We start from the raw sequence: 27,211 nt of genomic DNA, 5'->3' as shown, positions 1-27,211 counted from the left end.
TATCCTGGAAAGGAACAGTATGCCCTGTATTGCCCACTTGACTTAAATTGATTAATGATAGTCTTCCTTTATACAGGCTTACTTTTTAACTCTAAAGCCCCGTACATGCGATCGGATTTTCCGACGGGAAATGTTGGATCTCAAGCGGTTGGAGGAAAATCGAACCGTGTGTATGCTCCATCGGACAATTGTTGTTGTACTTTCCGCCAACAAATGTTGGCCAGCATGTCTTCAAATTTTCCGCCAACAAATGTGTGTTGTCGGTTTTTCCGATCGTGTGTACACAAGTCCGTCGGACAAAAGTCCAAAGTACAAACATGCATGCTCGAAAGCAAGGACGAGCCAGAAGCGGTCGGTCTTGTAAACTAGCGCTCGTAATGAGGAATTAACATACGTGACGTGGCAAATTATGAAATCTCCAAATGCAGCGCACAATTCTCTTCTTCTTTAATGGGATAATAATGAAGCTGCTTTGCTGGTGGTACTGATGGAGTTATTGCAAACTAATTTTTTCAAAGGCTTTTTTTTTCTACTGATATCAAGAATAATATTATTATGTTCTTTTTTTTAAATGTGTGCAAGTTACCACAACACCATTATCCCCTAGTTTATAAGATCAAAGATACAACTATGTTGGTGTCCCTTGTCAATTTTACATTTTATTTTTTAAAATGTAACTGCCTACTCCCAAACTGTCATTTGAAGTAAAACACATAGCCAAGTATTATTCTACACAATTTTTTTATTGTGCATTAAAAAAAATAAAAATAAATTAGACATGCTATCTGCCAATAGAACTTAACCAAAAAGTGCATTCTATGCATTCAAAAATATAGAAAATATACTGAATGAAATCATTCAACCAAAAAAAAGTGTTAAAGCAATAACTCCAAGGCCAATAATAAATTCACGTTGTCTCCTTCGATTCCGCAACATGTCTGGTTGACTAACGGCTGTTCAGAAATGAACTGAAAAGCATGAAATGAAAAGCACTAACTGAAAATCGCTATATGAAAAATGCGAAAAGAAAACCGTGAATCAACGATCACCAAACTTCTACTGACACAAATGTAGCCATGCTTTGCTAATATGGGCATTACAGTTGTGATGATTACAAATGAGTTTGGCTCCCTCTAGTGTCCTTCTAAGCTATTAAGACTTTTTTTAAAATAGAAGTAGTGGCGCTAAATCGCATATAGAAATAACAGTGAATCTATAAACAGGGAAAGTGTTAACCTTCTCTTTGCTGATGAAGAAAAATATATATAAATAAATGATATAAATAATATCAACCAAAATAAATAATATCAACCAAATGCTGACTGAAGGACATCTTCTGCTGCAACACAGTCTCATTTGTTTGATTAGCCCCTGGGGGGTTATATTCCTGCTTATTTGCCGAGCATGAGAGTGCAAGGCATATCTTTCCGGTAAGTAACGGCTCCATTAGAGTGGATCACGGTCACGGAGGGTGTGGTGGAAGATAATTAATTGCATGAAAAAGTTTTTTTCATCCACTTTACTGGCACTTAATATTTGTTACATGGACTTGGTTTCACTGATTTTTCGTTCAGCTCTCTTTTGTTAATCACTGATTTTTTATGAAATATTGTCACTATTTATATCTTTTATTGTTCATTTGTATGTCACTGTGTGATTACTGTATTCCCCACCTACAAAAGGGAGGGTTTATTTGATCACCATCATTTACATTTAATTTGGTTGATATTATTTATTTTGGTTGATATTATTTATATCATTTATTTATATATATTTTTCTTCATCAGCAAAGAGAAGGTTAACACTTTCCCTGTTTATAGATTCACTGTTATTTCTATTTGCGATTTAGCGCCACTACTTCTATTTTGAAGACTGTTTTCTTTATAATTATTTTTACACTAGTTGGCTGCTGTCACTTTCACTATTCACCATTATCACTTTTTTGTCCATAAGCACAGTGGGGTGTCAGTTTGGTGCCTTGGTGCGTGGCACGTGAACACTGCTGTTTAGATTTATTAAGACTTTTGTTTGGTTTCTGTGAAGCAGAGTTACAAAGCATTGTGGGAGATGTAGTTTAATGAGGAAATGACTCATGTGTTAACTTTGTTTTGGGAACTACTAAACCCACAATGACAAGTCACAGACCCACAAGGCAGTTACTGCGCTGCATGCTGGGAGCAGGAATAAAAGGAACAGCGTGGCCATTTTTCCGGCCTCTGGCTATCTGTGTGTGTGACCGGGAGACTGTGGCCTGTCAGGCGCGGAACAGAATCGATTGGCCTCTGAGGTGTTCCAGAGCACAGCCAGCTGGGTCAGTGTGTGGATGGACCGGAGAACCCAAGATTACTGGAGGTTTCCTGCATTTCAGCCATCAGCCATCTGAAGGAGCGGTGTGACAGCGCCAGCTTTGGATCAGACTGAGATATCAGGAAAAAAGCTCAGAGAGAGGTCTACAGTACCTGGATCAATGGTGGTGAGCGGGCACTTGCCCAGATCAATAGTGCACTGTTTGCTGAGCGAGCTGGTTGCAGATTGCTGGTGGGTAGGGATGAACTTCGTGTTCGAGTCGAACCCATGTTTGACTCGAACATCATCTGTTCGCCCGTTCGCTGAATTGCGAACGATATTGGCCGTTCGCGCCAAATTCGTGTGGTGTGTCATGGCCCATAATTCACTGCGGCATCGCAGTGCATTGCTGGCTGATGATTGGCCAAGCATGCACTATGACCCGCATGCTTGGCCAATCTCAGCGCCGTCTGTAGAGAGAGCTGTAATTGGCCAAAGCCAGGGTGGCTTTGGCCAATTATGGCTCAGGGGGTTTAGTACACGCCCCACACTATATAAGGCCGCCTACACGGCGGCCCTGTGTAGTGTGTTCCGGCGTTGAGAGACAGAGAGACAGTGACATTTGATTTAAGTTAGATAGATTAGGCAGGACAGTCAGTCAGTTAACTGCACTTACAGTGTATTGTGTATATATATATGCATCCCAGGTGTTGTGTGTGTATGTATATATATATATATATATATATATATATACACTGCTGTATTCAGTTTAGCTAGATCCGTTCCTGTTATTATCTTCCTACTGACAGGCAGGGTTGTGTTGTTACAGTATTTACAGCTACCTGAAGAAAATTGCTGGTGTTCTTCTGATCCTATTAGTACCACAGTCAGGCAGCTAGACTATTTACAGTTAGTGTAGTGTGTCCTCCTCACAGTGTTCAGCTAAAGCTACAAGTTAGTTTAGTGTGACCTCTGCACAGTGTTCAGCTAAAGCTACAAGTTAGTGTAGTGCGTCCTCCTCACAGTGTTCAGCTAAAGCTGCAAGTTAGTGTAGTGCACAGTGTTCAGCTAAAGCTACAAGTTAGTGTAGTGCGTCCTCCTCACAGTGTTCAGCTAAAGCTAATAAATAATAAATAAATAAGTTAGTGTAGTGCATCCTCCTCACAGTGTTCAGCTAAAGCTACAAGTTAGTATAGTGCACAGTGTTCATCTAAAGCTACAAGTTAGTGTAGTGCGTCCTCCTCACAGTGTTCAGCTAAAGCTACAAGTTAGTGTAGTGCGACCCCTGCACAGTGTTCAGCTAAAGCTACAAGTTAGTGTAGTGCGTCCTCTGAACAGTGTTCAGCTAAAGCTACAAGTTAGTGTAGTGCGACCTCTGCACAGTGTTCAGCTAAAGCTACAAGTTAGTGTAGTGCATCCTCTGAACAGTGTTCAGCTAAAGCTACAAGTTAGTGTAGTGCACAGTGTTCAGCTAAAGTTACAAGTTAGTGTAGTGCGTCCTCCTCACAGTATTCAGCTAAAGCTATAAGTTAGTGTAGTGCGTCCTCCTCACAGTGTTCAACTAAAGCTACAAGTTAGTGTAGTATGACCTCTGCACAGTGTTCAGCTAAAGCTACAAGTTAGTGTAGTGTGTCCTCTGAACAGTGTTCAGCTAAAGCTACAAGTTAGTGTAGTGCGACCTCTGCACAGTGTTCAGCTAAAGCTACCTGTAGAAGGTTGGTGGTGTTTTCCTGATCCTATCACTACCGCAGGCAGCTACATTATTTACATGTTAGTGTAGTGCGACCTCTGCACAGCGTTCAGCTAAAGCTACCTGTAGAAGGTTGGTGATGTTTTCCTGATCCTATCACTACCGCAGGCAGCTACATTATTTTCACATTAGTGTAGTGCGTCCTCTTCACAGTGTTCAGCTAAAGCTACCTGTAGAAGGTTGGTGGTGTTTTCCTGATCCTATCACTTCCGCAGGCAGCTACATTATTTACATGTTAGTGTAGTGCGTCCTCTGCACAGTGTTCAGCTAAAGCTATCTGTAGAAGGTTGGTGGTGTTTTCCTGATCCCATCACTACCGCAGGCAGCTACATTATTTTAACGTTAGTGTAGTGCGTCCTCTTCACAGTGTTCAGCTAAAGCTATCTGTAGAAGGTTGGTGGTGTTTTCCAGATCCTATCACTACCGCAGGCAGCTACATTATTTACACGTTAGTGTAGTGCGTCCTCTGCACAGTGTTCAGCTAAAGCTATCTGTAGAAGGTTGGTGGTGTTTTCCTGATGCCATCACTACCGCAGGCAGCTACATTATTTTAACGTTAGTGTAGTGCGTCCTCTTCACAGTGTTCAGCTAAAGCTATCTGTAGAAGGTTGGTGGTGTTTTCCTGATCCTATCACTACCACAGGCAGCTACATTATTTTAACGTTGGTGTAGTGCGTCCTCTTCAGTGTTCAGCTAAAGCTACAAGTTAGTGTAGTGCGACCTCTGCACAGTGGTCTCATCTAAAGCTACCTGTAGAAGATTGGTGGTGTTCTCATACTACAGGCAGGCGGTTGATTTTGCTAGCTGCAGTATTAGTATATATATAAATATATATATCCCCCAGCTTAGTGCAGCTACATCTCACTGCAGGCCATTAGTATGTCTGGAAGGCCAACAAGGAAAGGCAGACAGTCACAAGCCAATAAAAGAGGGGAAGCAGGCTTTGTGTTTAGAGGCAACAGTGCTGGTCGTGGAGACGGTGCATCCTCATCAGCACGTGGCCATGGGACACGCTTGGCCTTTTTTCCGGCAGCTGGCCGTGTTGAGCCGCAACATGCGGAAGACTTGGTCGAGTGGATGACCAAGCCGTCCCCATCCTCCTCATCCTCTCTCACCCATGCTCAGGGTACTTTGGCAAAGCAGGTGCCAATGCAGCCTGTTCCTTCGGTTCAATGGCATCAGTGACTCCTTCCCTAGCCCCACCATGTCCTGCTGAGGAGTCCTTTGAACTGTTTGACCACAGTGTCGGGTACATGCTCCAGGAGTATGCCCAGCTTTTAGAAGGCTCTGATGATGATACTGAGCTAGATGAAGGCAGTAACGTGAGCACGGACAGAGGGGGTGCCCAAGAAGGACAACAATCTGGCAGTCATGCTCCCCCTGCTGCAGCATACTGCCAGGTTTACTCCAGTGATGAGGAGAGAGGGGATGATGAGGTCACTGACTCAACGTGGGTGCCTGATAGGAGAGAGGAGGAGGAGGCACATCACCAACGAGGCAGGATGCCCTCCAGGGGCCAGCCTAAGGGCAGCACACTGACTGCATCACACCACAAAGCTCCGCATGTGCAGGGCGCTGCTGTCTCTGCACCTTATTCCAAAAGTTCTTTGGTGTGGGCCTTTTTTGAGACGAGTGCATCAGATAGCACCGCTGCTATTTGCAACATATGTCTCAAGCGTATCTCGCGTGGCCAAAACATCTCCGGCTTGAGCACCACATGCTTGACCAGACATATGTTGACCCGCCATGCAGTTCGTTGGCAAGTGTATCTAAAAGACCCACACCAAAGAACAAAGAGGACCTCTCCTTGCTCCTCATCAGCTGAGATCTCCAACCCCACTATACCTTCAGTCCTCTCTGAGACCTGCACTGAGAGGCATGAAGGTGTGGAATTAGGTGTGTCACAGCCAAGTACTTGTGGGCAATCTGCTTTCGGTACACCAACGTCAGATTGTACCAGGCAAATTTCCCTGCCCCAGCTGCTGCACCGCCAAAAGAAGTTCGCTCCCAGCCATTCACATGCCCAGCGGTTGAATGCTAGCTTGGCAAAATTGCTAGCACTTCAACTGCTACCTTTTCAGTTGTAGACTCTGCCCCCTTCCGTGAGTTTGTGGAATGTGTGGTCCCTCAGTGGCAGGTACCCAAACGCCACTTTTTCTCACGGAAGGCGATTCCGGCTCTCTACCCTCATGTGGAAGGCAATGTCCATGCCTCGCTGGACAGGGCGGTCAGCGGTAAGGTGCATATTACCGCTGACTCATGGTCCAGCAGGCATGGACAAGGATGTTGCCTAAATTTCACGGCGCATTGGGTGACTCTGCTGGCAGCTGGGAAGGATGCAGGACAAGGTGCAGTAGTGTTGGAGGTTGTTCCACCACCACACCTCCAAAATGCCACTACTAATGATTCTGACACACCTCTCTCCTCCACCCCCTCCTCTTCTTCTTCCTCCATGGCCTCTTCCTGTGCTTTGTCCTTGGAACCAGCGGTGCTCCGTAGGCGTTCAAGGGGCTACTCAAGTATGCAGGCAAAAAGATGCCATGCAGTGTTTGAGCTGGTGTGCTTGGGGGACAGGAGCCACACTGGGGCAGAGGTTCTGTCAGCTCTGCAGGGGCAGGTTCAGAGGTGGTTGACGCCACGCCAACTTAAGGCAGGAATGGTGGTTTGTGACAATGGCACTAACCTTCTCTCCGCCCTCCAACAGGGACAAATGACCCATGTGCCCTGTTTGGCTCACGTCCTTAACTTGGTGGTTCAGTGGTTCTTGGGCAGGTACCCGGGGTTACAGGATGTCCTGAGGCAGGCCAGGAAAGTCTGTGCATTTCCGCCGGTCATATAATGCCAGTGCTCGGCTGGCAGACCTCCAAAAGGAATTTAACCTGCCCAAGAACCGCGTAATCTGTGACATGCCCACCAGGTGGAACTCAACGTTGGCCATGCTGCAGCGGCTGCACACGCAGCAGAGGGCCATCAATGAGTACCTGTGCGACTATGGCACCAGGACAGGGTCAGGGGAGCTTGTTTTTTTTCCCCCACGCCAGTGGGCCACGATCAGGGATGCATGCACTGTCCTGTCACCATTTGAGGAGGCCACGAGGATGGTGAGCAGTGACAGTGCATGCATCAGTGACACTGTCCCCTTGTCCACCTGTTGGAGTACACGCTGCATGGAATAATGGACAGGGCAGTTGAGGCAGAACAGAGGCAGGAAGAGGAGGACTTCCTTAGCTCTCAAGGCCCCCTTTATCCAGACAGTGTTCCTGCGTGCCCGCCGATCACACAGGAAGAGGACGAGGAGGAGGATTGTGTCAGAATGGAGGTGGAGACTGGCACTCAGCATCAGCAGCAGTCTTTAAGGGATCATTTACAGTCCCAAGAAACACATGGACTTGTACGTGGATGGGAGGAGGTGGCTGTGGATCATGTCATCCTTAGTGACCCAGAGGACTCCGGACCGAATGCCTCAGCAAACCTACGCTGCATGGCCTCCCTGATCCTGCAAAGCCTGCGGAAGGATCCTCACATTCGTGGTATCAAGGAGAAGGAACAATACTGGCTGGCAACCCTCCTTGATCCACGTTACAAGGGTAAGGTTGCGGACCTTATCTTGCCAACGCAGAGGGAGCAGAGGATGAAACATCTTTGGGAGGCCTTGCAGAAAGGTCTGTTCAACGCGTTCCCAGAGACCGGGAGGATACAAACTCCTGTTTCTTGACAACGTGTTGCTGAGGCTTCGGTCAAAGAAGGAGCGGTGGAGAAAGTGGCCGTCTGACCAATGCATTCAGCCAATTTTTTAGTTCGCAGCCCCAAGGTATGATCAGTTCCAGCAACCATCGCCAGCATCTGTTTTACATGGTGAAGGAATACCTAGGGGCAAGATCTGACTTGGACACCTTTCCCACCGAAAATCCCCTAGGTTACTGGATCTTGAGGATGGATCACTGGCCAAAGCTGGCACAGTATGCAATTGAGCTACTGGCCTGTCCTGCATCCAGCGCTCTTTCGGAACGCACATTCAGTGCTGCTGGAGGCTTTGTAACCGATCACAGGGCACGTCTGTCGACTGACTCGGTCGATCGACTGACTTTCATAAAAATTTATCAGTCTTGGATCACCACCAGCTACCAAGCACCTGATGCTGATGTAACCGAATACATTTTTTTGAAATATCAGATCCCTTCAAAGACTGCCTATGCTGATGCTGAGTGACTATCCTGTTATACTGAGTAATTATCCTCTTCCTCCTCAATGATCATGATGATAGCTTGTAAGAACATTTTTGGTTCTGGGTGCTGCCAGTCCCGCCACCAGTGACTAAGGCCCAATTTTTCAGCCCCTGTTTAACAGGGGCGTGCAATTCCAATTTTTGATGCAATTCTTTGCAGCAGGGCTAGTTCCTGCGCTCCAACTAGAGTATCTGTGAGGGGTTGCAGTGTTGTGGCACCAGCACCAGTGCCTAAGGCCCAATTTTTCTGCCCCTGTTCACCAGGGACATGTAATTAGAATTCTTGATCTAATATTTCACAGCAGGGCCCGTTTCTGCGCCCACCAAGAGTATCTGTGAGGACTTACAGTTTTGTGGCACCAGCACCACCACCAAAGGCCCTATTTTTCTGCCCCTGTTCAACAGGGGCATGTAATTACAATTCTTGATCTAATATTTCACAGCAGGGCCCTGTGAGGGCTTACAGTGTTGTGGCCACAACAACACCTAAGGCCCAAATTTCTGCTGAGTATATAGGGCAGGCCCCTACTTTCAAACATCCAACTTACAAACGACTCCTACTTGCAAAAGGGAGGAAACAACAGGAAGTGAGATGAAATCTGCCCCTAGGAAGGCAAATTCTCTCCTGTAAGAGTTAATATGGGAAAATCTTTTCTCCTTTCCACTGATGCTTTATCACCAATCCTTGTTTCACAAAAAAAACCCAAATTTTCAAAAAACATTTGTCATTGGGACAAAAAGTGAGGTGAAATCTTCTGAAGAAGAGCACAGACAGCAAAACAAATGTAACAGGGGTGATAACCCTTCCCTATGCTTTCCAAAAAGCTTAAAATAGATTTTTTGGCTGGAGCTAAACACGTTGAAAATGTACCAGTTCAAAATTACAAACAGATTCTACTTAACAACAAACCTACAGTTCCTGTCTTGTTTGCACTGCCTGTATACTGCTGTTCAGAGTATATAGGGCCTGGTGGCCCCACACCTTTCCTTTTTTAATTTGGGTGCGGGGTTCCCCTTAATATCCATACAAGACCCAAAGGGCCTGGTAATGGACTTGGGGGTACCCAATGCCATTTGTCTCACTGATTTTCATCCATATTGCCAGGACCCGACATTACATTAAAACCGCAAGCAGTTTTAAATGACTTTTTATCCTTTAAAAATAACATTTTGTGCAGGGACTGTTCTAAGCACGGGAAACACGCGCCACTTTACAGGCATACTATAGACACCCCCAGGTACGATATTTAAAGGAATATTTCACTTTTTTTTTTTAACTTTAAGCATCATTAAAATCACTGCTCCCGAAAAAACGTCCATTTTTAAAAGTTTTTTTTGCATTGATACATGTCCCCTGGGGCAGGACCCGGGTCCCCAAACCCTTTTTAGGACAATACCATGCAAATTAGCTTTTAAAATGAGAACTTTTGATTTCGAACATTCGAGTCCCATAGACGTCAATGGGGTTCTAAAGTTTGTGCAAATTTTCGGTCCGTTCGCAGGTTCTTGTGCAAACCGAACCGGGGGGTGGTCGGCTCATCCCTACTGGTGGGGCTTGTAGTTCCACTGAGTTATTATTGCGTTACCCTTATAGTTAAGAGGGAAGAGTTACAGAAGTGCTGTTTCCTCATTACAACTAAAGGAATAGTCATGAGCATAACCATCATTGTACAGTTCGTTTCCTTTATGTTCCCCACTTGGATTACAAATAACTGCAGTTCAAATTAACAGGCTAGCTGAAGAAAAGAACTGAAGCTAAGGAACTTTTGTCACCCTTCGCCAGGCATCAGGATTTCACTTTACATTCTGAACTTTGAATTGCAGCCTAGGGGGAGCTCTTGAGCATAAGGATATAGACGTACATTGCATTGTTCTGTGTTATGTGAATGTAATGTACTGCGGTTTGGTGTGTGCATTGAGGTTTCAGGGAAGATGTTTAATATAAGTTCTGGTAATATTGAGCGCTTATCCCACTGTGTACCTGTCTGCATACATCTTTTGCGGTAACTATTGGATCTACAAGTCTTAAGTCTAAATTGAGTGTTATAAATTGTCACTTATTGTTTACGCCTAATCGTATTGTTTTTCATGTTCTACATCTATTACAGTAAATTACTTAAGTGATACAGTAACTGTGTGTGGTTCTTATTGATAACATCACCTTGCAATATGGAACCCGAGGTGTCAGAGGTAAGAGAGGGTCTGCAGAGTCGGGATGGCCAATGGGGTATAGAGACAATCAGCAGCCCCTATGGGGGTACCGCTACACGAAATTAGCAGAAGGAGCTCAAAGGGTGGCGCTAAAGAGATGAAAAACCACGTAGTACGTCTAGTACGTCACTATGTTCGTAATTGTTGGCCAACATTTGTGTGACCATGTGTATGCAAGACAAGTTTGAGCCAACACCCTTCGGACAAAATTCCACGGTTTTGTTGTCGGAAAGTCCGATTGCATGTACGGGGCTTTAGAAAAATGACTGATCCTTTTTAAAAATTTAAAGTAATTTTGTGTCTAGCCCATTAACTTTGGCCTCTCTTACTCCAGAATATTTATTAGTTTTCACCTTGTGAGGTTTTATACATACATATACCTTGTGAGGTTTGTACATTGAAGCAATATCCCCTACCCGTTTTGTACTACTTGCTTAGTGCAGTGTTTCTCAACCCTTTTTCAGTCAAGGAACCCTTTAAAATTATGGACAATCTCGAGGCACCCTCCAAAATTATGGACAGTCTTCAGGCTCCCCATTCTAAAATGTAAAAACTATTCTATAGATTTACATAACACGTAGGACACCTAACGTTGAAGGTGATTTATTCTTCTAAAGTAAAAACACTTCTGCAAACTGGTACTGACTAGTATTACGATGTTTCTCTTCTCCCTCAGTTTTTCTCGTTCACTTAGCTAATGAGACCCCAAAGCTGATGGAGAGAGGTAAGGAAGAGTCAAACAAGGATGATATACAGGTAACTGACATCCTCCTTTTCAACTGATGATGTCATTGGTCGTTAGGAGGTTGGAAGCTGAAAGGATGTAATGTGTACAATGAAAACCTGTGGCTTTGTGTAACTAAAATTTAGGTTTCATCCACCCACTGGCCTGTATACAATTTTGGGGCAATTTTTAGGCATTTTTTCAAGGCACCCGTGAAAAATCCTCAACACACCCCTGGTTGAAAAAGGCTGGCTTAGTGAGACATGGCAGGCATCTTATATTGTTTTCTTTTCTTATTTATTGTGTTGTAAGTTTTTACAACCTTTTTTGTACAATTTTCTATAAACTCAATAAAATATATCTTAAAAAAAAAAAAAAGAGAGATGATTCAGCTCCCGGGCTTTATACTGGTGCAAAGTATGTGTTAAGAGTTAGGGCTGATCTTGTGAATTAGTGAGTAATGAGATTTTAATAGGCTACAGTTGACTTATTAACAGTGACTGTATTATACTTTGCTGGAAAAACCTGTTTCTCTGAGGAGCTGGGTAACTAAAAAAGCAGGAAGTTATCAGGAAACATCCATCCCCCCCCTCCTACAACAAAAAGATCTGAAAGCAGCATGTACTATGCCGCAGCAGTCATTACAAGACAACTGAAGCTAAAAATGCAGCCCTCAGGCGATAATAATAAAAAGAACAAAGATATGGGCAGAGTTCAGCTCCCAAAGACCTTAATGCTAATATGGTACCAACATCCCAGAACAAATAAAGAACAAAGAAGTAAGGGATAGGGGACTTTTGAGGTACATTTGTATGAAAAAGGTAATATGTATATCAAAACCACAAAAAGGGTTATATAAAATGTAATTTATTACAAAAAGTTGATAAAAAATAGAGAGTACAGTATAGGACACAGTCATAGGTATATACACATTTGCCTATTATTGACAGTGAAGCAAACTGTGAAGCAAACTGTAGTCACAACTGTAATAAATTAAAATATAGGGAGTGGCGCTGGGTTAAAAGTGTAAAAATTAGCAAAAATTACACGTGTATAAATAAAAAGGTAAAGGTAAAAAATGTGAAAAAATTTTTTTGGTATGATCCAAAAAAATTACTGACAAAGAGAAAAATTATATATATCCTTGTGTTAGTGAAAGAACCTTAATCAGGTGAAAATTTGTATTATATGTGCAAAGAATCGCAAATGTCAAGCAGCATCACTAAATACCATAAATATATCTTCACACAAATAAATATAAAGTGATAAAGTGCCAAAAACAATATTGCAAATATCAAGCAACATCAATAAATACCAAAAAATTACCAAAAAAAATTATAAATAAATTAATATATCTTCACACAAAAATATAAAGTGATAAAGTGCCAGAAAAACAATAAATGTCCAAAAACAATAATAGTCCAGAAAAATATAAATGTGTAATGATTAATAAGCAATAAAAAATCATTAATATTAAGCGAGCTCTGCTTCCTGCCGGGACCGGACCGAGCCTGCTACATGAGCGGCGGATATCCAGTGGGTCTTTTTAATACCAAGGGACAGGAAGTCCCCACCTCTCAGGGTATACAGCTGCGTTTTGGTAATGGGATGCGTGGAAGGAGACTGACACCTATAGGAGTGGAGTGAGAGGACCAACATTACCCGCTCGTACCCCTGCAGGGGTGGAGCGCTCCGATGAGTGCAACCACATTGGGGGGATCACCAGTTGTTACAGCACGGCACCTTATCACTTAAGGAGATTTTGTTGCACAATTACTATGAACTTCTTTTGCACCAAACAATATATGGCTTTGCGTTTTTCAGCTGCGATTTGGAAATATTATTAATGATTTTTCATTGCTTATAAATCATTACACATTTATATTTTTCTGGACTATTATTGTTTTTGGACATTTATTGTTTTTTTGGCACTTTATCACTTTATATTTTTGTGTGAAGATATATTTATTTATTTATAATTTTTTTGGGTAATTTTTTGGTATTTATTGATGTTGCTTGATATTTGCAATATTGTTTTTGGCACTTTATAACTTTATATTTATTTGTGTGAAGATATATTTATGGTATTTAGTGATGCTGCTTGACATTTGCGATTCTTTGCACATATAATACAAATTTTCACCTGATTAAGGTTCTTTCACTAACACAAGGATATATATAATTTTTCTCTTTGTTAGTAATTTTTTTGGATCATACCAAAACATTTTTTTCACATTTTTTACCTTTACCTTTTTATTTATACACGTGTCATTTTTGCTAATTTTTACACTTTTAACACAGCGCCACTCCCTATATTTTAATTTATTTCTTTGGGGGATCACTTAGGTGTTCCCTTCCTACCTAGGGGGGCTGCAGGAGTCAGTCTATGAGCGCGGATTTGTTGATATATTTATTGTAGTCACAACTGTAGTCACATACAAAGATCACATACAAAGAACTAATGCGTCCACAGAATTCGACATGCTTCGCCGGTGCGCTGGTCCATGTTCTGGTTCTTTTGCCATAGATCCCCGTACGGACGCCCGAGGATGTGCAGCGGGATCGGTTGCCCCCTATAGGTCTATGCTTGATCACAGCACACAGACACTCACATGCGGAGTGGCATATCATCATCCGGGGAGTGCCTGCATTGCATCACTGCGGTGCAATTCTGTAGTGCATACCGGCAATTCGTTTCCGGTATCCAGGTGACACTACATGTGTCTCGCGCACCCTTGTTTTGCGTCCGCGTCTGCTTCATCACGGCGTGACGTCACACGCCACGTTTTGGTGCCAACGGGGAGGCATATTTAAGCCCGCAATGGCGGCTGCCATGCTGGGTGTCTCTGGGAGCTCTTGAATCTAAAGGCAACGCTCTTAAGGAATAATTTTGCACTAATGGACCACCAATCCTTCTTTTTCATATCAATCAAGCTTGGGTGCTAACATACTAATGGCATTTTTTCTTGTCTTTGTCTTTTTCTTCTTTTTTCTTTTATTGTCTTAATTTTAGGTTCAACCTTGCTGTGCTGCTATCTGGCCATTGGTTGTGCTTCTTATTTTTCACTCATTTTTTCTCTCCTTGCCCTTTATGTCCCCATCGCCCTATGGTCCGTAGTGACCTTTTGTGGGGGGTGGGTGGGGGAGACCCTGTATAACACCAGACACTAGTATTAGGGAACCGAGAAACATTCAAAGAAGTGAAATTCTTGTGTGTCACTCTGAAACCAAGGATCAGCCATCTGCCTCGCCTTATGAGCTCCCAGTACTTATACATTTGTGTAATGTTTTAATGGAGGTGAGTACTGTTATTATTATGGGACCTCTGTCTAACAGTCTCTCGCCCCCTGAAACCCCAAAGATATTTAACACACATTACGTGTTACAGGTATCTCTACAAGTTTTTGAATATTAGATACATCCCTCTCTACAGGTGATCTGGCTACTTTTGAAATGGAGTGAGGTCAAGGGGTTCCGACCTGCTTAGGAATACCATCAATTGAGCATACTCCCTTCCTTGCCCCTCAAGGTACAGGAATGGTTCATTTTGGGGGAAGTTGGGCAGGGTGACACCTTTTTTTTTTTTTTTCTCCTTTTTCAGTCATATCTATGCAAATGCCTCTGTTTTGTTTAATTAAATTGTTACATATTAAAACTTATACATAATTCTTCTTTTTGTCTTTTTCTATACACCTATAGTTGTGAAAAAATGTGTGTTTTTATGGTCACTAGACAAAGCGTTCCCCTGTTTCCTGATGAAGCCACACCAGCGAAACATGTCAAATTCTTTGGACGCAGTAGTTCTTTGTATATAATCTTTGTATGTGACTACAGTTTGCATCACTGTCAATAATAGGCAAATGTGTATATACCTATGACTGTGTCCTATACTGTACTCTCTATTTTTTATCAACTTTTTGTAATAAATTAAATTTTATATAACCCTTTTTGTGGTTTTGATATAAAATTGTGATAGAACAAATAAAAATAAGAAAAACAAAATGAAAAGTACCCTCAGTCCTGTGCTCACCACAATGCAAATGTGCAGCACAGGGCACGCAAGTATGTAAGCATAAATTGCACCACACATGTGGGGTATTACCATAAATGTCAGTGTCCGTTTATGAAGCAGTGAAAAAATTTCACTGCTTCATTCTCCGGCATTCACAGAGGAGATCGTCCTCCTCTGTGTGCCAGTTTATGAAACTTTGTAGAACGCTTCTCCTTCAGAGGAGTGAAGCGATCTACAAACGCTTCGAACAGTGGAGAGCGGCCCCTGATACTGGAATCTCGTGAGACTTTACGAGAATACAGTACCAGAAATTCACCACACAGAAGCGGCCAGTTTATGAAGCTGCAATCTCAGTGCTTCACTGGTGATCTGAGTCAGAATTCACCCACCGCCCAAAAAAACCTGAAATAAATCTCTTCCTTCTGACCTTTGCGGCGATACTGCATATGTGTATGTAGCACTACCCCAGTGGCAGCCGTTTGAGAATGATTGACCCCGAAGATTGCCCTGACCTTGCAAGTCTCCCGACACCTCTAACACCCTGGGTTTGGACATCATTACATGACAAGTTCAACTATACAGACACCAAACTGCAGTGGATTAATCAAGTGTTATTTTACTTATAATTCTTAAGACAGGTAATGCAGTAATGGCCTAGGCAAAATATTGCTATAAGCTTAATTTCTTACACACTGGAACAGGTATGCAATGTAAAGAGGATTGCAATAAACAGCAACAGTATTGGACTCTTTCAGAACCTATGACCCCAGGCATAAAAGGGAGACTAAGGACATCTCTCTCTGTCAGATAGTTCCGCCCAACTCCTGGTGTCACAAGCCCAGAACCTTTGTAAATAAGTGCCAACAATATAAGATCAGAACTGTAACCTTCATCTTACCAAGAGAGAAGAGTTCCCCTTTAACTGTCTGAATATTATGCAAAAGGCCTTTTACGGTGGGGGGGGGGGGGGGGGGGATAGTGAAGAAGTCCTGATGATGTAAAGATCCAGTATCTTCAGCTAGCTTAACAAGGGCCATTTTTCAATAAAAAATTATTTTAAAATATCCCTTCAACGATTGTATTTCTGCTGCGGAAAAAACACACTGGGGGAGACTGTCCCATATTGTAACTGATTTGGGGTGGCAGCATCCATATCACTCGTGTTCATGTGTCCTTTCCATGCTATATTTAAAGGAATACTTCATTTTTATTGTTTCACTTTAGGCATTATTAAAATCACTGCTCCCGAAAAAACTTCAGTTTTTAAATCTTTTTTTTTTGCATTGATACATGTCCCCTGGGGCAGGACCTGGGTCCCCAAACACTTTTTATGACAATAACTTGCATATGTGCCTTTAAAATGAGGACTTTGATTTTTAAAGTTAGTGTCCCATATACTTTAATGATGTTCCGGTGGCTCTCGAATTTGCCCTGATCACAGCATATTGTTCGGTGTTTGCCGAACGTCCGAACAACCAAAGTTTGGCCCGAACTTATGCCCGGGCCGAACCGTTCGCCCATCCCTAGTCCTCCTTAGATCTACACTTCCCTGATGAGAACAGGTCTGCGTTCCCCACTGCCTAACACTACCACTGCTAGGGTTCTGTGATCTCTTCTAGAGGCAGGATAATGCAATTGAAAATATTCCCCCAAAGTCATCTTTTAGGCTGTGAAGAATTGGCTTATGCCATACATCTGATTGTTTTAGCAGATGTGGGGGAGTTCCTGATTTCTGGCCATTGCTTCTGGTTGTGCCCTATAGTTCAGACGTTTTTGTCAGAGGATGACTCCTCTATATCTACTGTCTAAAGACTGCCCAATAACTTGCACCCTAAAAATTGTTTTTATTGGCTATTTTTGGTGATCTATCTTCATCCAAATATATAAAACATTTGTTGCATATTTTGTACTTACTCTTACTTATTAAGTACTTACATACTCTTGTAGCACTAACCCCCGAAGGAGCTGCTGAAATAATTTGGGTTGTTGCCGTCACCCCTTACCTGTAGTTTCACCACATCAAGAACCTAGAGTCCATGTTGAGTTTTGTATCCATGAATGTACGCACCAGTCACTTTAGTAATTTTCCAATGCTTTAATGAAAACTTTTTAGGAAGTAGCAGTGAAGAGGTAGAAAGGGAGTTGCAGGAAAGTTCAAATACCTTTTTCAGATCATTGAGGGATTGAAGATCTTAGAGACGATTATACCTTCAGTCCAAAGATCTTTGCCCACCTGGATAGGTCTCTCTCACTGACCTAACAGCCGGAATGGAGCACGAACAAAAAGTCTCTGTCACAGACTTTAAAGGAACAATATTGCTATACGATCCTCTGCCACAGGATGTAGTATTAGATGAACAGCGACACAGTACCAGAACCTTTAAGCCGACCCGGCAGTATTGTGCGGTAAGTTAGGTTAGGATGCATCCTCCAATTGAGTCACCAGGCCCTTCTTGAGACCAGCCCTCCACACGGTCCTCTCCAAGATGGGTCCTCCCCTGGATCTTCTCAATTACTTGGCTTCTTCCCGCAGGACAGACAGCACAGGACCACCTCTAAACCAGCGGGCCCCAGACGACCTCTGGGCCCACTTATAGTAAGGTAGCCTTGGGCCAGCATGGCCCAGAGACTGAAAGGAAGCCGTCACATACCTTTAAGCCAGGAGGGCCAGCAGGTGAAAGAGAACCAAAAATGGCATCTGCCCCTTAAGTACTCTCTCCCAGAATGCATAGCAGTGGACCACCTTTGCCGAGTTACCTCTGAGAAAGAAGAGCACTCAATACACTTCAGCCTGTTGCTTTTCAACCCTGGCCTGTGGCGACAACGACACCTACAGGCAACAGTGTGGAACTGCACGCAACAGAGTCAATGCTGGAACAGAGGCTAATTTAGCCATAGATTAAATCTGAACTATATACAGAACAGATGACCCACTAAATTTACATATAGCGCCTGATCAACAGGAGAAGGGCGCTACACTCTTATCCTGGAAAGGAACAGTATGCCCTGTATTGTCCACTTGGCTTGAATTGATTAATGATAGTCTTCCTTTATACAAGCTTACTTTTTAACTCTTATGCCCTGTACACACGGTCAGATTTTCCGACAGAAAATGTGTGATAGGACCTTGTTGTCAGAAATTCCGACCGTGTGTGGGCTCCATCACACATTTTCCATCTGAATTTCTGACACACAAAGTTTGAGAGCTTGCTATAAAATTTTCGGACAACAAAATCCGTTGTCGGAAATTCCGATTGTGTGTACACAAATCCAATGCACAAAGTGCCACGCATGCTCAGAATAAATTAAGAGATGAAAGCTATTGGCTACTGCCCCGTTTATAGTCCTGACGTACGTGTTTTACGTCACCGCGTTTAGAACGATCGGATTTTCCAACAACTTTGTGTGATCGTGTGTATGCAAGACAAGTTTGAGCCAACATCCGTTGGAAAAAATCCATGGATTTTGTTGTCGGAATGTCCGATCAATGTCCGATCGTGTGTACAGGGCATAAGAAAAAAGCCTGATCTTTTTCAAAAAATTTAGGTAATGTGGTGTCCAGCCCATTAACTTTGGCATCTCTTACTCCAGGATATTTATTAGTTTTCACCTTGTGAGGTTTTATACATACATATACCTTGTGGGGTTTGTACATTGAAGCAATATTCCCTACCTGTTTTGTACTACTTGCTTAGTGCAGTGTTTCTCAACCTTTTTTCAGTCCAGAAACCCTTTAAAATTATGGACAATCTCAGGGCACCCTCTAAAATTATGGACAGTTTTCAGGCTCCCCATTCTAAAATGTAAAAACTATCCTATAGATTTACATAACACGTAGCACACCTAACGTTGAATGTGAATTATTCTTCCAAAGTAAAAACACTTCTGCAAACTGGTACTGACTAGTATTACAATGTTTCTCTTCTCTCTCAGTTTTTCTTCATTGCTTAGCTAATGAGACCCCAAAGCTGATGGAGAGAGGTAAGGGAGAGTCAAACAAGGATGATTTGCAGGCAACTGACATCCTTCTTTTCAACTGATGATGTCATTGGTAGGGATGAGCCGAACACCCCCCTGTTCGGTTCGCACCAGAACATGCGAACAGGAAAAAAGTTTGTTTGAACACGCAAACACCGTTAAAGTCTATGGGACACGAACATGAATAATCAAAAGTGCTAATTTTAAAGGCTTATATGCAAGTTATTGTCATAAAAAGTGTTTGGGGACCTGGGTCCTGTCCCAGGGGACATGGATCAATGCAAAAAAAAGTTTTAAAAATGGCCGTTTTTTCAGGAGCAGTGATTTTAATAATGCTTAAAGTCAAACAATAAAAGTGTAATATCCCTTTAAATTTCGTAGCTGGGGGGTGTCTATAGTATGCCCGTAAAGGGGCGCATGTTTCCCGTGTTTAGAACAGTCTGTCAGCAAAATGACATTTCAAAGGAAAAAACCCATTTAAAACCAGAAGAGCCAGAAGAACCAGAAGAAGAAGATGAAGGAAGAAAGAAGAAGCATTTAAATAAAGGAATTGTCAAAAACTGTCTCTTGTCATTTTTAACATTTTTGACAGTTTTTTAGTGAAATGGTAGGGGTAAGAACCCCCTTACCATTTCACACAGGGGGAGGGGCCGGGATCTGGGGGTCCCCTTGTTAAAGGGGGCTTCCAGATTCTGATAAGCCCCCCGCCCGCATACCCCCACAACCACCGGCCAGGGTTGTGGGGATGAGGCCCTTGTCCTCATCAACATGGGGACAAGGTGTTTTGGGGGACTACCCCAAAGCACCCTCCCAATGTTGAGGGCATGTGGCCTGGTACGGTTCAGGAGGGGGGGGCACACTCTCGTCCCCCCCTCTTTTCCTGCGGCCTGCCAGGTTGCGTGCTCGGATAAGGGCCTGGTATGGAATTTAGGGGGAACCCCATGTCATTTTTTTTTTTAATTTTGGCCGGGGTTCCCCTTAATATTCATACCAGACCTGAAGGACCTGGTATGGAATTTAGGGGGACTCCCACGTCATTTTTTTTTTTAAATTTTGGTTCGGGGTTCCCCTGTGGGGAATTCCCATGCCGATTATATCAATGAACTTCTATGTGTATTGTCAGCAATGCAATAGCCGCGAGTAGGGATGAGCCGAACACCCCCCGGTTCGGTTCGCACCAGAACCTGCGAACGGACCGAAAATTCGCACGAACATTAGAACCCCATTGACGTCTATAGGACTCGAACGTTCGAAATCAAAAGTGCTCATTTTAAAGGCTAATTTGCATGGTATTGTCCTAAAAAGGGTTTGGGGACCCGGGTCCTACCCCAGGGGACTTGTATCGATGCAAAAAAAACTTTTAAAAACGGACGTTTTTTCGGTAGCAGTGATTTTAATGATGCTTAAAGTAAAAAATAAAAAAGTGAAATATTCCTTTAAATATCGTACCTGGGGTGTGTCTATAGTATGCTTGTAAAGTGGCGCGTGTTTCCTGTGTTTAGAACAGTCCCTGCACAAAATGTCATTTTTAAAGGAAAAAATCTCATTTAAAACTGCTTGCGGGTTTAATGTAATGTCGGGTCCTGGCAATATGGATGAAAATCAGTGAGACAAACGGCATGGGTACCTCCCAGACCATTACCAGGCCCTTTGGGTCTTGTATGGATATTAAGGGGAACCCCGCACCCAAATTAAAATAAGGAAAGGTGTGGGGCCACCAGGCCCTATATACTCTGAACAGCAGTATACAGGCAGTGCAAACAAGACAGGGACTGTAGGTTTGTTGTTAAGTAGAATCTATTTGTAATTTTTAACGGGTACATTTTTAACGTGTTTAGCTCCAGCCAAAAAATCTTTTTTAAGCTTTTTGGAAAACATAGGGAAGGGTTATCACCCCTGTGACAGTTTTGCTGTCTTTCCTCCTCTTCAGAAGATTTCACCTCACTTTTTGTCCCAATGACAAATGTTTTTTGAAAATTTGGGGTTTTTTGTGGAACAAGGATTGGAAAGCATCAGTGGAAAGGAAAAATGTTTTTCCCCCTTTCTAGGGGTAGATTTCATCTCACTTCCTGTTGTTGTTGAAAAATTGGGCCTTTGGTGGTGGTGGTGCCACAACACTGTAAGTCCTCACTCGCTCTTGGTGGGTGCAGAAATGGGCCCTGCTGTGAAATATTAGATCAAGAATTGTAATTACATGCCCCTGTTGAACCGGTGCTGAAAAATTAGGCCTTAGGCACTGGTGCTGGTGCCACAACACTGCAACCCCTCACAGATACTCTAGTTGGAACGCAGAAATGAGCCCTGCTGCAAAGTATTGCATCAAAAATTGTAATTACAGGCCCCTGTTAAACAGGGGCTGAAAAATTGGGCCTTAGGCACTGGTGCTGGTGCCACAACACTGCAACCTCTCACAGATACTCTAGTTGGAACGCAGAAATGAGCCCTGCTGCAAAGTATTGCATCAAAAATTGTAATTACATGCCCCTGTTAAACAAGGGCTGAAAAATTGGGCCTTAGGCACTGGTGCTGGTTCCACAACATTGCAACCCCTCACAGATACTCTAGTTGTAACGCAGAAACGAGCCCTGCTGCAAAGTATTTCATCAAAAATTGTAATTACACGCCCCTGTTAAACAGGGGCTGAAAAATTGGGCCTTAGGCACTGGTGGTGGCGCCCAGAACCAAAAATGTTCTTACAAGCTATCAGCGGAGAACACCACCAACCTTCTACAGGTAGCTTTAGCTGAACACTGTGCAGAGCTCGCAAAAAACCAACTTGTAGCTTTTTTAGCTGCCTGCGGTAGTGATAGGATCAGGAAAACACCACCAACCTTCTACAGGTAGCTTTAGCTGAACACTGTGCAGAGCTCGCAAAAAAATAACTTGTAGGTTTGGCTGGACACTGTGAGGAGGACGCACCACACTAACTTGTAGTTTTAGCTGAACACTGTGAGCAGAACGCACCGCACTAACTTGTAGTTTTAGCTGAACACTGTGAGGTGGACGCACCACACTAACTTGTAGTTTTAGCTGAACACTGTGAGCAGAACGCACCGCACTAACTTGTAGTTTTAGCTGTACACTGTGAGCAGGACGCACCGCACTAACTTGTAGGTTTAGCTGAACACTGTGAGGTGGATGCACCACACTAACTTGTAGGTTTAGCTGAACACTGTGAGGTGGACGCACAGCACTAACTTGTAGTTTTAGCTGTACACTGTGAGCAGGACGCACCGCACTAACTTGTAGGTTTAGCTGAACACTGTGAGGTGGATGCACCACACTAACTTGTAGGTTTAGCTGAACACTGTGAGCAGGACGCACCCCACTAACTTGTAGTTTTAGCTGAACACTGTGAGCAGGACGCACTGCACTAACTGTAAATAGTCTAGCTGCCTGACTGTGGTACTAATAGGATCAAAAGAACACCAGCAATTTTCTTCAGGTAGCTGTAAATACTGTAACAAGACAAGCCTGCCTGTCAGTAAGAAGATAACAGGAATGGATCTAGCTAAACTGAATACAGTGTATATATATATATATATGCAACACCTGGGATGCATATATATATATACATAATACACTGTAAGTGCAGCTAACTGACTGACTGTTCTGCCTAATCTATCTAACTCAAATCAAATGACACTGTCTGTCTCTCTCTCTTTCTATCTATGAACGCCGGAACACACACTACACAGGGCCGCCGTGCAGGCGGCCTTATATAGTGTGGGGCGTGTGCTAAATCTCCTGAGCCATAATTGGCCAAAGCCTCCTTGGCTTTGGCCAATTACGGCTCTCTGTTCAGACGGCGCTGTGATTGGCCAAGCATGCACTATGACCAGCCAGCAATGCACTGCGATGCCGCAGTGAATTATGGGCCGTGACGCGCCACACGAATTTGGCGCGAAATCGTTCGCAATTCGGCGAACGGGCGAACAGACGATGTTCGAGTCGAACATGGGTTCGACTCGAACACGAAGCTCATCCCTGGCCACGAGTAGTTTAAATGGGTTTTTTCCTTCGAAATGTCATTTTGCTGTCAGACTGTTCTAAACACAGGAAACATGCGCCCCTTTACAGGCATACTATAGACACCCGCCAGCTACGAAATTTAAAGGGATATTACACCTTTATTGTTTGACTTTAAGCATTATTAAAATCACTGCTCCTGAAAAAACGGCTGTTTTTAAAACTTTTTTTTGCATTGATCCATGTCCCCTGGGGCAGGACTCGGGTCCTCAAACACTTTTTATGACAATAACTTGCATATAAGCCTTTAAAATTAGCACTTTTGATTTCTCCCATAGACTTTTAAAGGGTGTTCCGCGGCATTCGAATTTGCCGCGAACCCCCCAAATTGTTCGCTGTTCGGCGAACTTGCGAACAGCCAATGTTCGAGTCGAACATGAGTTCGACTCGAACTCGAAGCTCATCCCTAGTCATTGGTTGTTAGGAGGTTGGCAGCTAGAAGGTTGTAATGGTGTACCATGAAAACCTGTGGCTTTGTGTAACAAAAATTTAGGTTTCATCCACCCAGTGGCTTGTATACAATTTTGAGCAATTTTTAGGCATTTTGCCAAGGCACCTCTGAAGAATACTCAACACACGGTGCCTGGGCACCCTGGTTGAAAAAGGCTGTCTTAGTGAGACACGGGAGGCATCTTATATTGTTTGTTTTCTTTTCTTATTTATTGTGTTGTAAGTTTTTACAACCTTTTTTGTACAATTTTCTATAAACTCAATAAAATATATGTTAAAAAAAAAAAAGATGATTCAGCTGCCGGGCTTTATACTTGTGTATAGCTAGCATCTATTCACATACTAATGCAAAGTATGTGTTAAGAGTTATGCCGCGTATACATGGTCGGATTTTCTGACGGGAAATGTTCAATGTGAGCTTGTTGTCGGAAAGTCCGAACGTGTGTATGCTCCATCTAATATTTGCTGTCAGAATTTCCGCATACAAATATTTGAGAGCAGGTTCTCAAATTTTCCAACAACAAAACTTGTTGTCGGAAAATCCGATCGTGTGTACGGGGCATTAGGGCTGATCTTGTGTATTAGTCAGTAATGAGATTTTAATATTCTAAAGATGACTTGAATTAACAGTAACTGTAATATACTTTGCTGGAAAAACCTGTTTCTCTGAGGAACAGGGTAAATAAGAAAGCGGGAGGTGATCAAGAAACATCCATTTCTCCCACCCACTTACAACGAATAGATCTGAAAGCAGCATGTACTATGCCACAGCAGTCATTCCAAAGCTACTGAAGCTAAAGAAGCATCCCCCAGGTGATAATAATAAAGTTAAGTGAAAAAAGTGTAAGAAAAATTGTGATAGAACAAATAAAAATAAGAAAAAATAATTAAAGTACCCTCATTCCTGTGCTCACCACAATGCAAATGTGCAGCACAGGGCACGCAAGTATGTAAGCATAAATTGCACCACACATGTGGGGTATTGCCATAAATGTCAGAGTGCGGGCAATAATTCTAGGGCCATAATTCATAAGTAACTCTAAACTGATGACCAGTAAAGGCTTTTAAAGCATTGCCTAAAGAGAATTTTGGATAGCACAGTTTTTTGCATACACAATTTTAAGGTTTGACATGCTTGGTATTTACACTATATTACCAAAAGTATTGGAACGCCTGCCTTTACACGCACATGAACTTTAATGGCATCCCAGTCTTAGTCCGTAGGGTTTAATATTGGGTTGGCCCACCCTTTGTAGCTATAACAGCTTCAACTCTTCTGGGAAGGCTGTCCACAAGGTTTAGGAGTGTGTCTATGGGAATGTTTGACCATTCTTCCAGAAACGCATTTGTGAGGTCAGGCATTGATGTTGGATGAGAAGGCCTGGCTCGCAGTCTCCTCTCTAATTCACCCCAAAGGAGCTCTATCAGGTTGAGATCAGAACTGCGCAGGCCAGTCAAGTTCCCCCACCCCAAACTCGCTCATCCATGTCTTTATGGATCTTGCTTTGTGCACTGGTGCGCAGTCATGTTGGAACAGGAAGGGGTCATCCCCCAGAGGTGGGGGACTCGAGTCACATGACTTGACTCGAGTCGGACTCGAGTCACCTGTTTGAGGACTTGCGACTTGCTTGACAAAATTAAATAAATGACTCGACTTGACTTTGACTTGCCTCTAATGACTTGCGACTTGACTTTGACTTGGGCTATTTGACTTGCAATGACTTGCAATGACTTGGCACCACCAGTGCTGTGTCTTGGCCTAGGCAAAATATGCCAAGAAAAAAGTACTAAGCAGTTTTGTTAATGTTGAAAATAAAACAAAACCTTTCCTGAAAACTGACCTTTAACTCATTTTAAGGATGGAAATTGGGTAGATCAGTATTTTGACTTAATTTGTGACTTGACCAAAATAAATGACTTGACTTGACTTGCTTGACTTCTAGCAGGGACTCGACTTGACTTGCTTGCTTTTCGCCACAGTAACTTGGGACTTGCTTATGACTTGAAGGTTAAGACTTGAGACTTGCTTGTGACTTGCACATGTGTGACTTACCCCCATGTCTGCCATCCCCAAACTGTTCCCGCAAAGTTGGGAGCATGAAATTGTCTAAAATGTCTTGGTATGCTGATGCCTTAAGAGTTCCCTTCACTGGAACTAAGGGGCTAAGTCCAACCCCTGAAAAACAACCCCAAACCATAATCCCCCCTCCACCAAATGTTTCAGACCCCTGCACAATGCAAGGTCCATAAAGACATGGCTGAACGAGTTTGGGGTGGAGAAAGTTGACTGGTCTGCCCAAAATTCTGACCTCAACGGGATAGAACACCTTTGGGATGACTTAGAGCAGACACTGCGAGCCAGGCCTTCTCGTCCAATCAGTGCCTGACCTCACAAGTGCGCTTCTAAAAGAATGGTCAGACATTCCCATAGACACACTCCTAAACCTTGTGCACAGCCTTCCCAGAAGAGTTGAAGCTGTTATAGCTGCAAAGGGTTGGCCAACTTTTTATTGAACCCTACTGACTAAGACTGGGATGCCATTAAAGTCCATGTACGTGTAAAGGCAGGCGTCCCAATACTTTTGGTAATATAGTGTATTTAGTTGATGCAACCTCATGTTTTATAGTTTACCAAAACATTGGGTATTATATTGTGTTTGTTTGCACTAAAATTCATTTTATACAAGATTGCAAGTGCCACGATTTTTACAGGGCCTCTGCTTTCATGTTTGTTTTAGGGTTTCAGGTCATTTCCAGGGAAAAAATGCAGATTTTTGCATGTGTGTTTGTGTGAAACATTTTAAAAAATGCACTGGTATACAAGTGGTTAAACTGTGCAAAATTATTAGGAAAAGTGTCCACCACCATAACAGTGTTCATGCAAAGTCTTATCTTATCAGCAAAAGTTGTCCTTGACATACTTTTTATTCTATACTCCTCTTACCTGGCATTCTTCTGAGCTGCATCCGGTTCTGATTCCTGGTTCCATACTATTTTCCCAGGCACTAGGATTTTATTGCAGGGTCCAGTCAGGAACTGTTCCATAATGTATCCAAGCACAACACATCCCAGGAGAATGGAGATGACACATAGCAACACCTTCCTTGGGTTTCTTCCTGGGAACATTGTTCCGATACTTTAAGATGTCTTTATGTGGATACGACACACTGAAACTGTCCGTGTAGAACACTACACCTGCTTAGTATGAAGAAATAGCTTCCTGTACACACCCACACTAGGTGCATACTTAAGAAATATGTGTATTGTACATCATTGTGGATAATTGTAAAGTACTGAAGCAGTTTTCAGGAGAACATTGTGCAAAAAGCCTATATCTCCACTATGGTTGAACTCTAAATTTATCAAAACTCAATTTAAACCCTTAATGTAATCCTTCTATATATACATTGATACATCTGACCGAAGTAAAACAAACTTCAATTCCTGAACCCAGTTTCGCAACTTTGGAGTGTGTTAGCAAAACTGTACATACACTATATTGTCAAAAGTATTGGGACGCCTGCCTTTACACACACATGAACTTTA

General features: G+C 42.9%; 1 protein-coding gene across 2 annotated transcripts in view; it reads right to left on the bottom strand.

Annotated features, from left to right (window-relative positions):
- Positions 1 to 26,891, bottom strand: part of LOC141114250 (beta-1,4 N-acetylgalactosaminyltransferase 2-like) — a 286,060-nt gene extending 259,169 nt beyond the window's left edge. The window contains exon 1 of one of the 2 annotated variants that reach the window (XM_073607826.1): positions 26,610 to 26,891. In XM_073607826.1, the coding sequence (XP_073463927.1) occupies positions 26,610 to 26,791 (182 nt within the window). In that variant the 5' untranslated portion in view covers positions 26,792 to 26,891. The remainder of the gene's footprint in view (positions 1 to 26,609) is intronic. The other variant, XM_073607824.1, reaches the window with a different exon arrangement.
- Positions 26,892 to 27,211: the final 320 nt, after the last annotated feature.

The sequence above is a fragment of the Aquarana catesbeiana genome, linkage group LG12 (genome assembly GCF_042186555.1).
Source record: "Aquarana catesbeiana isolate 2022-GZ linkage group LG12, ASM4218655v1, whole genome shotgun sequence".
In the NCBI taxonomy this organism is placed as follows: Eukaryota; Metazoa; Chordata; class Amphibia; order Anura; family Ranidae; genus Aquarana; species Aquarana catesbeiana.
Note: the sequence above shows the minus strand (reverse complement) of the source record. Positions and strands in the feature narration are given on the sequence as shown.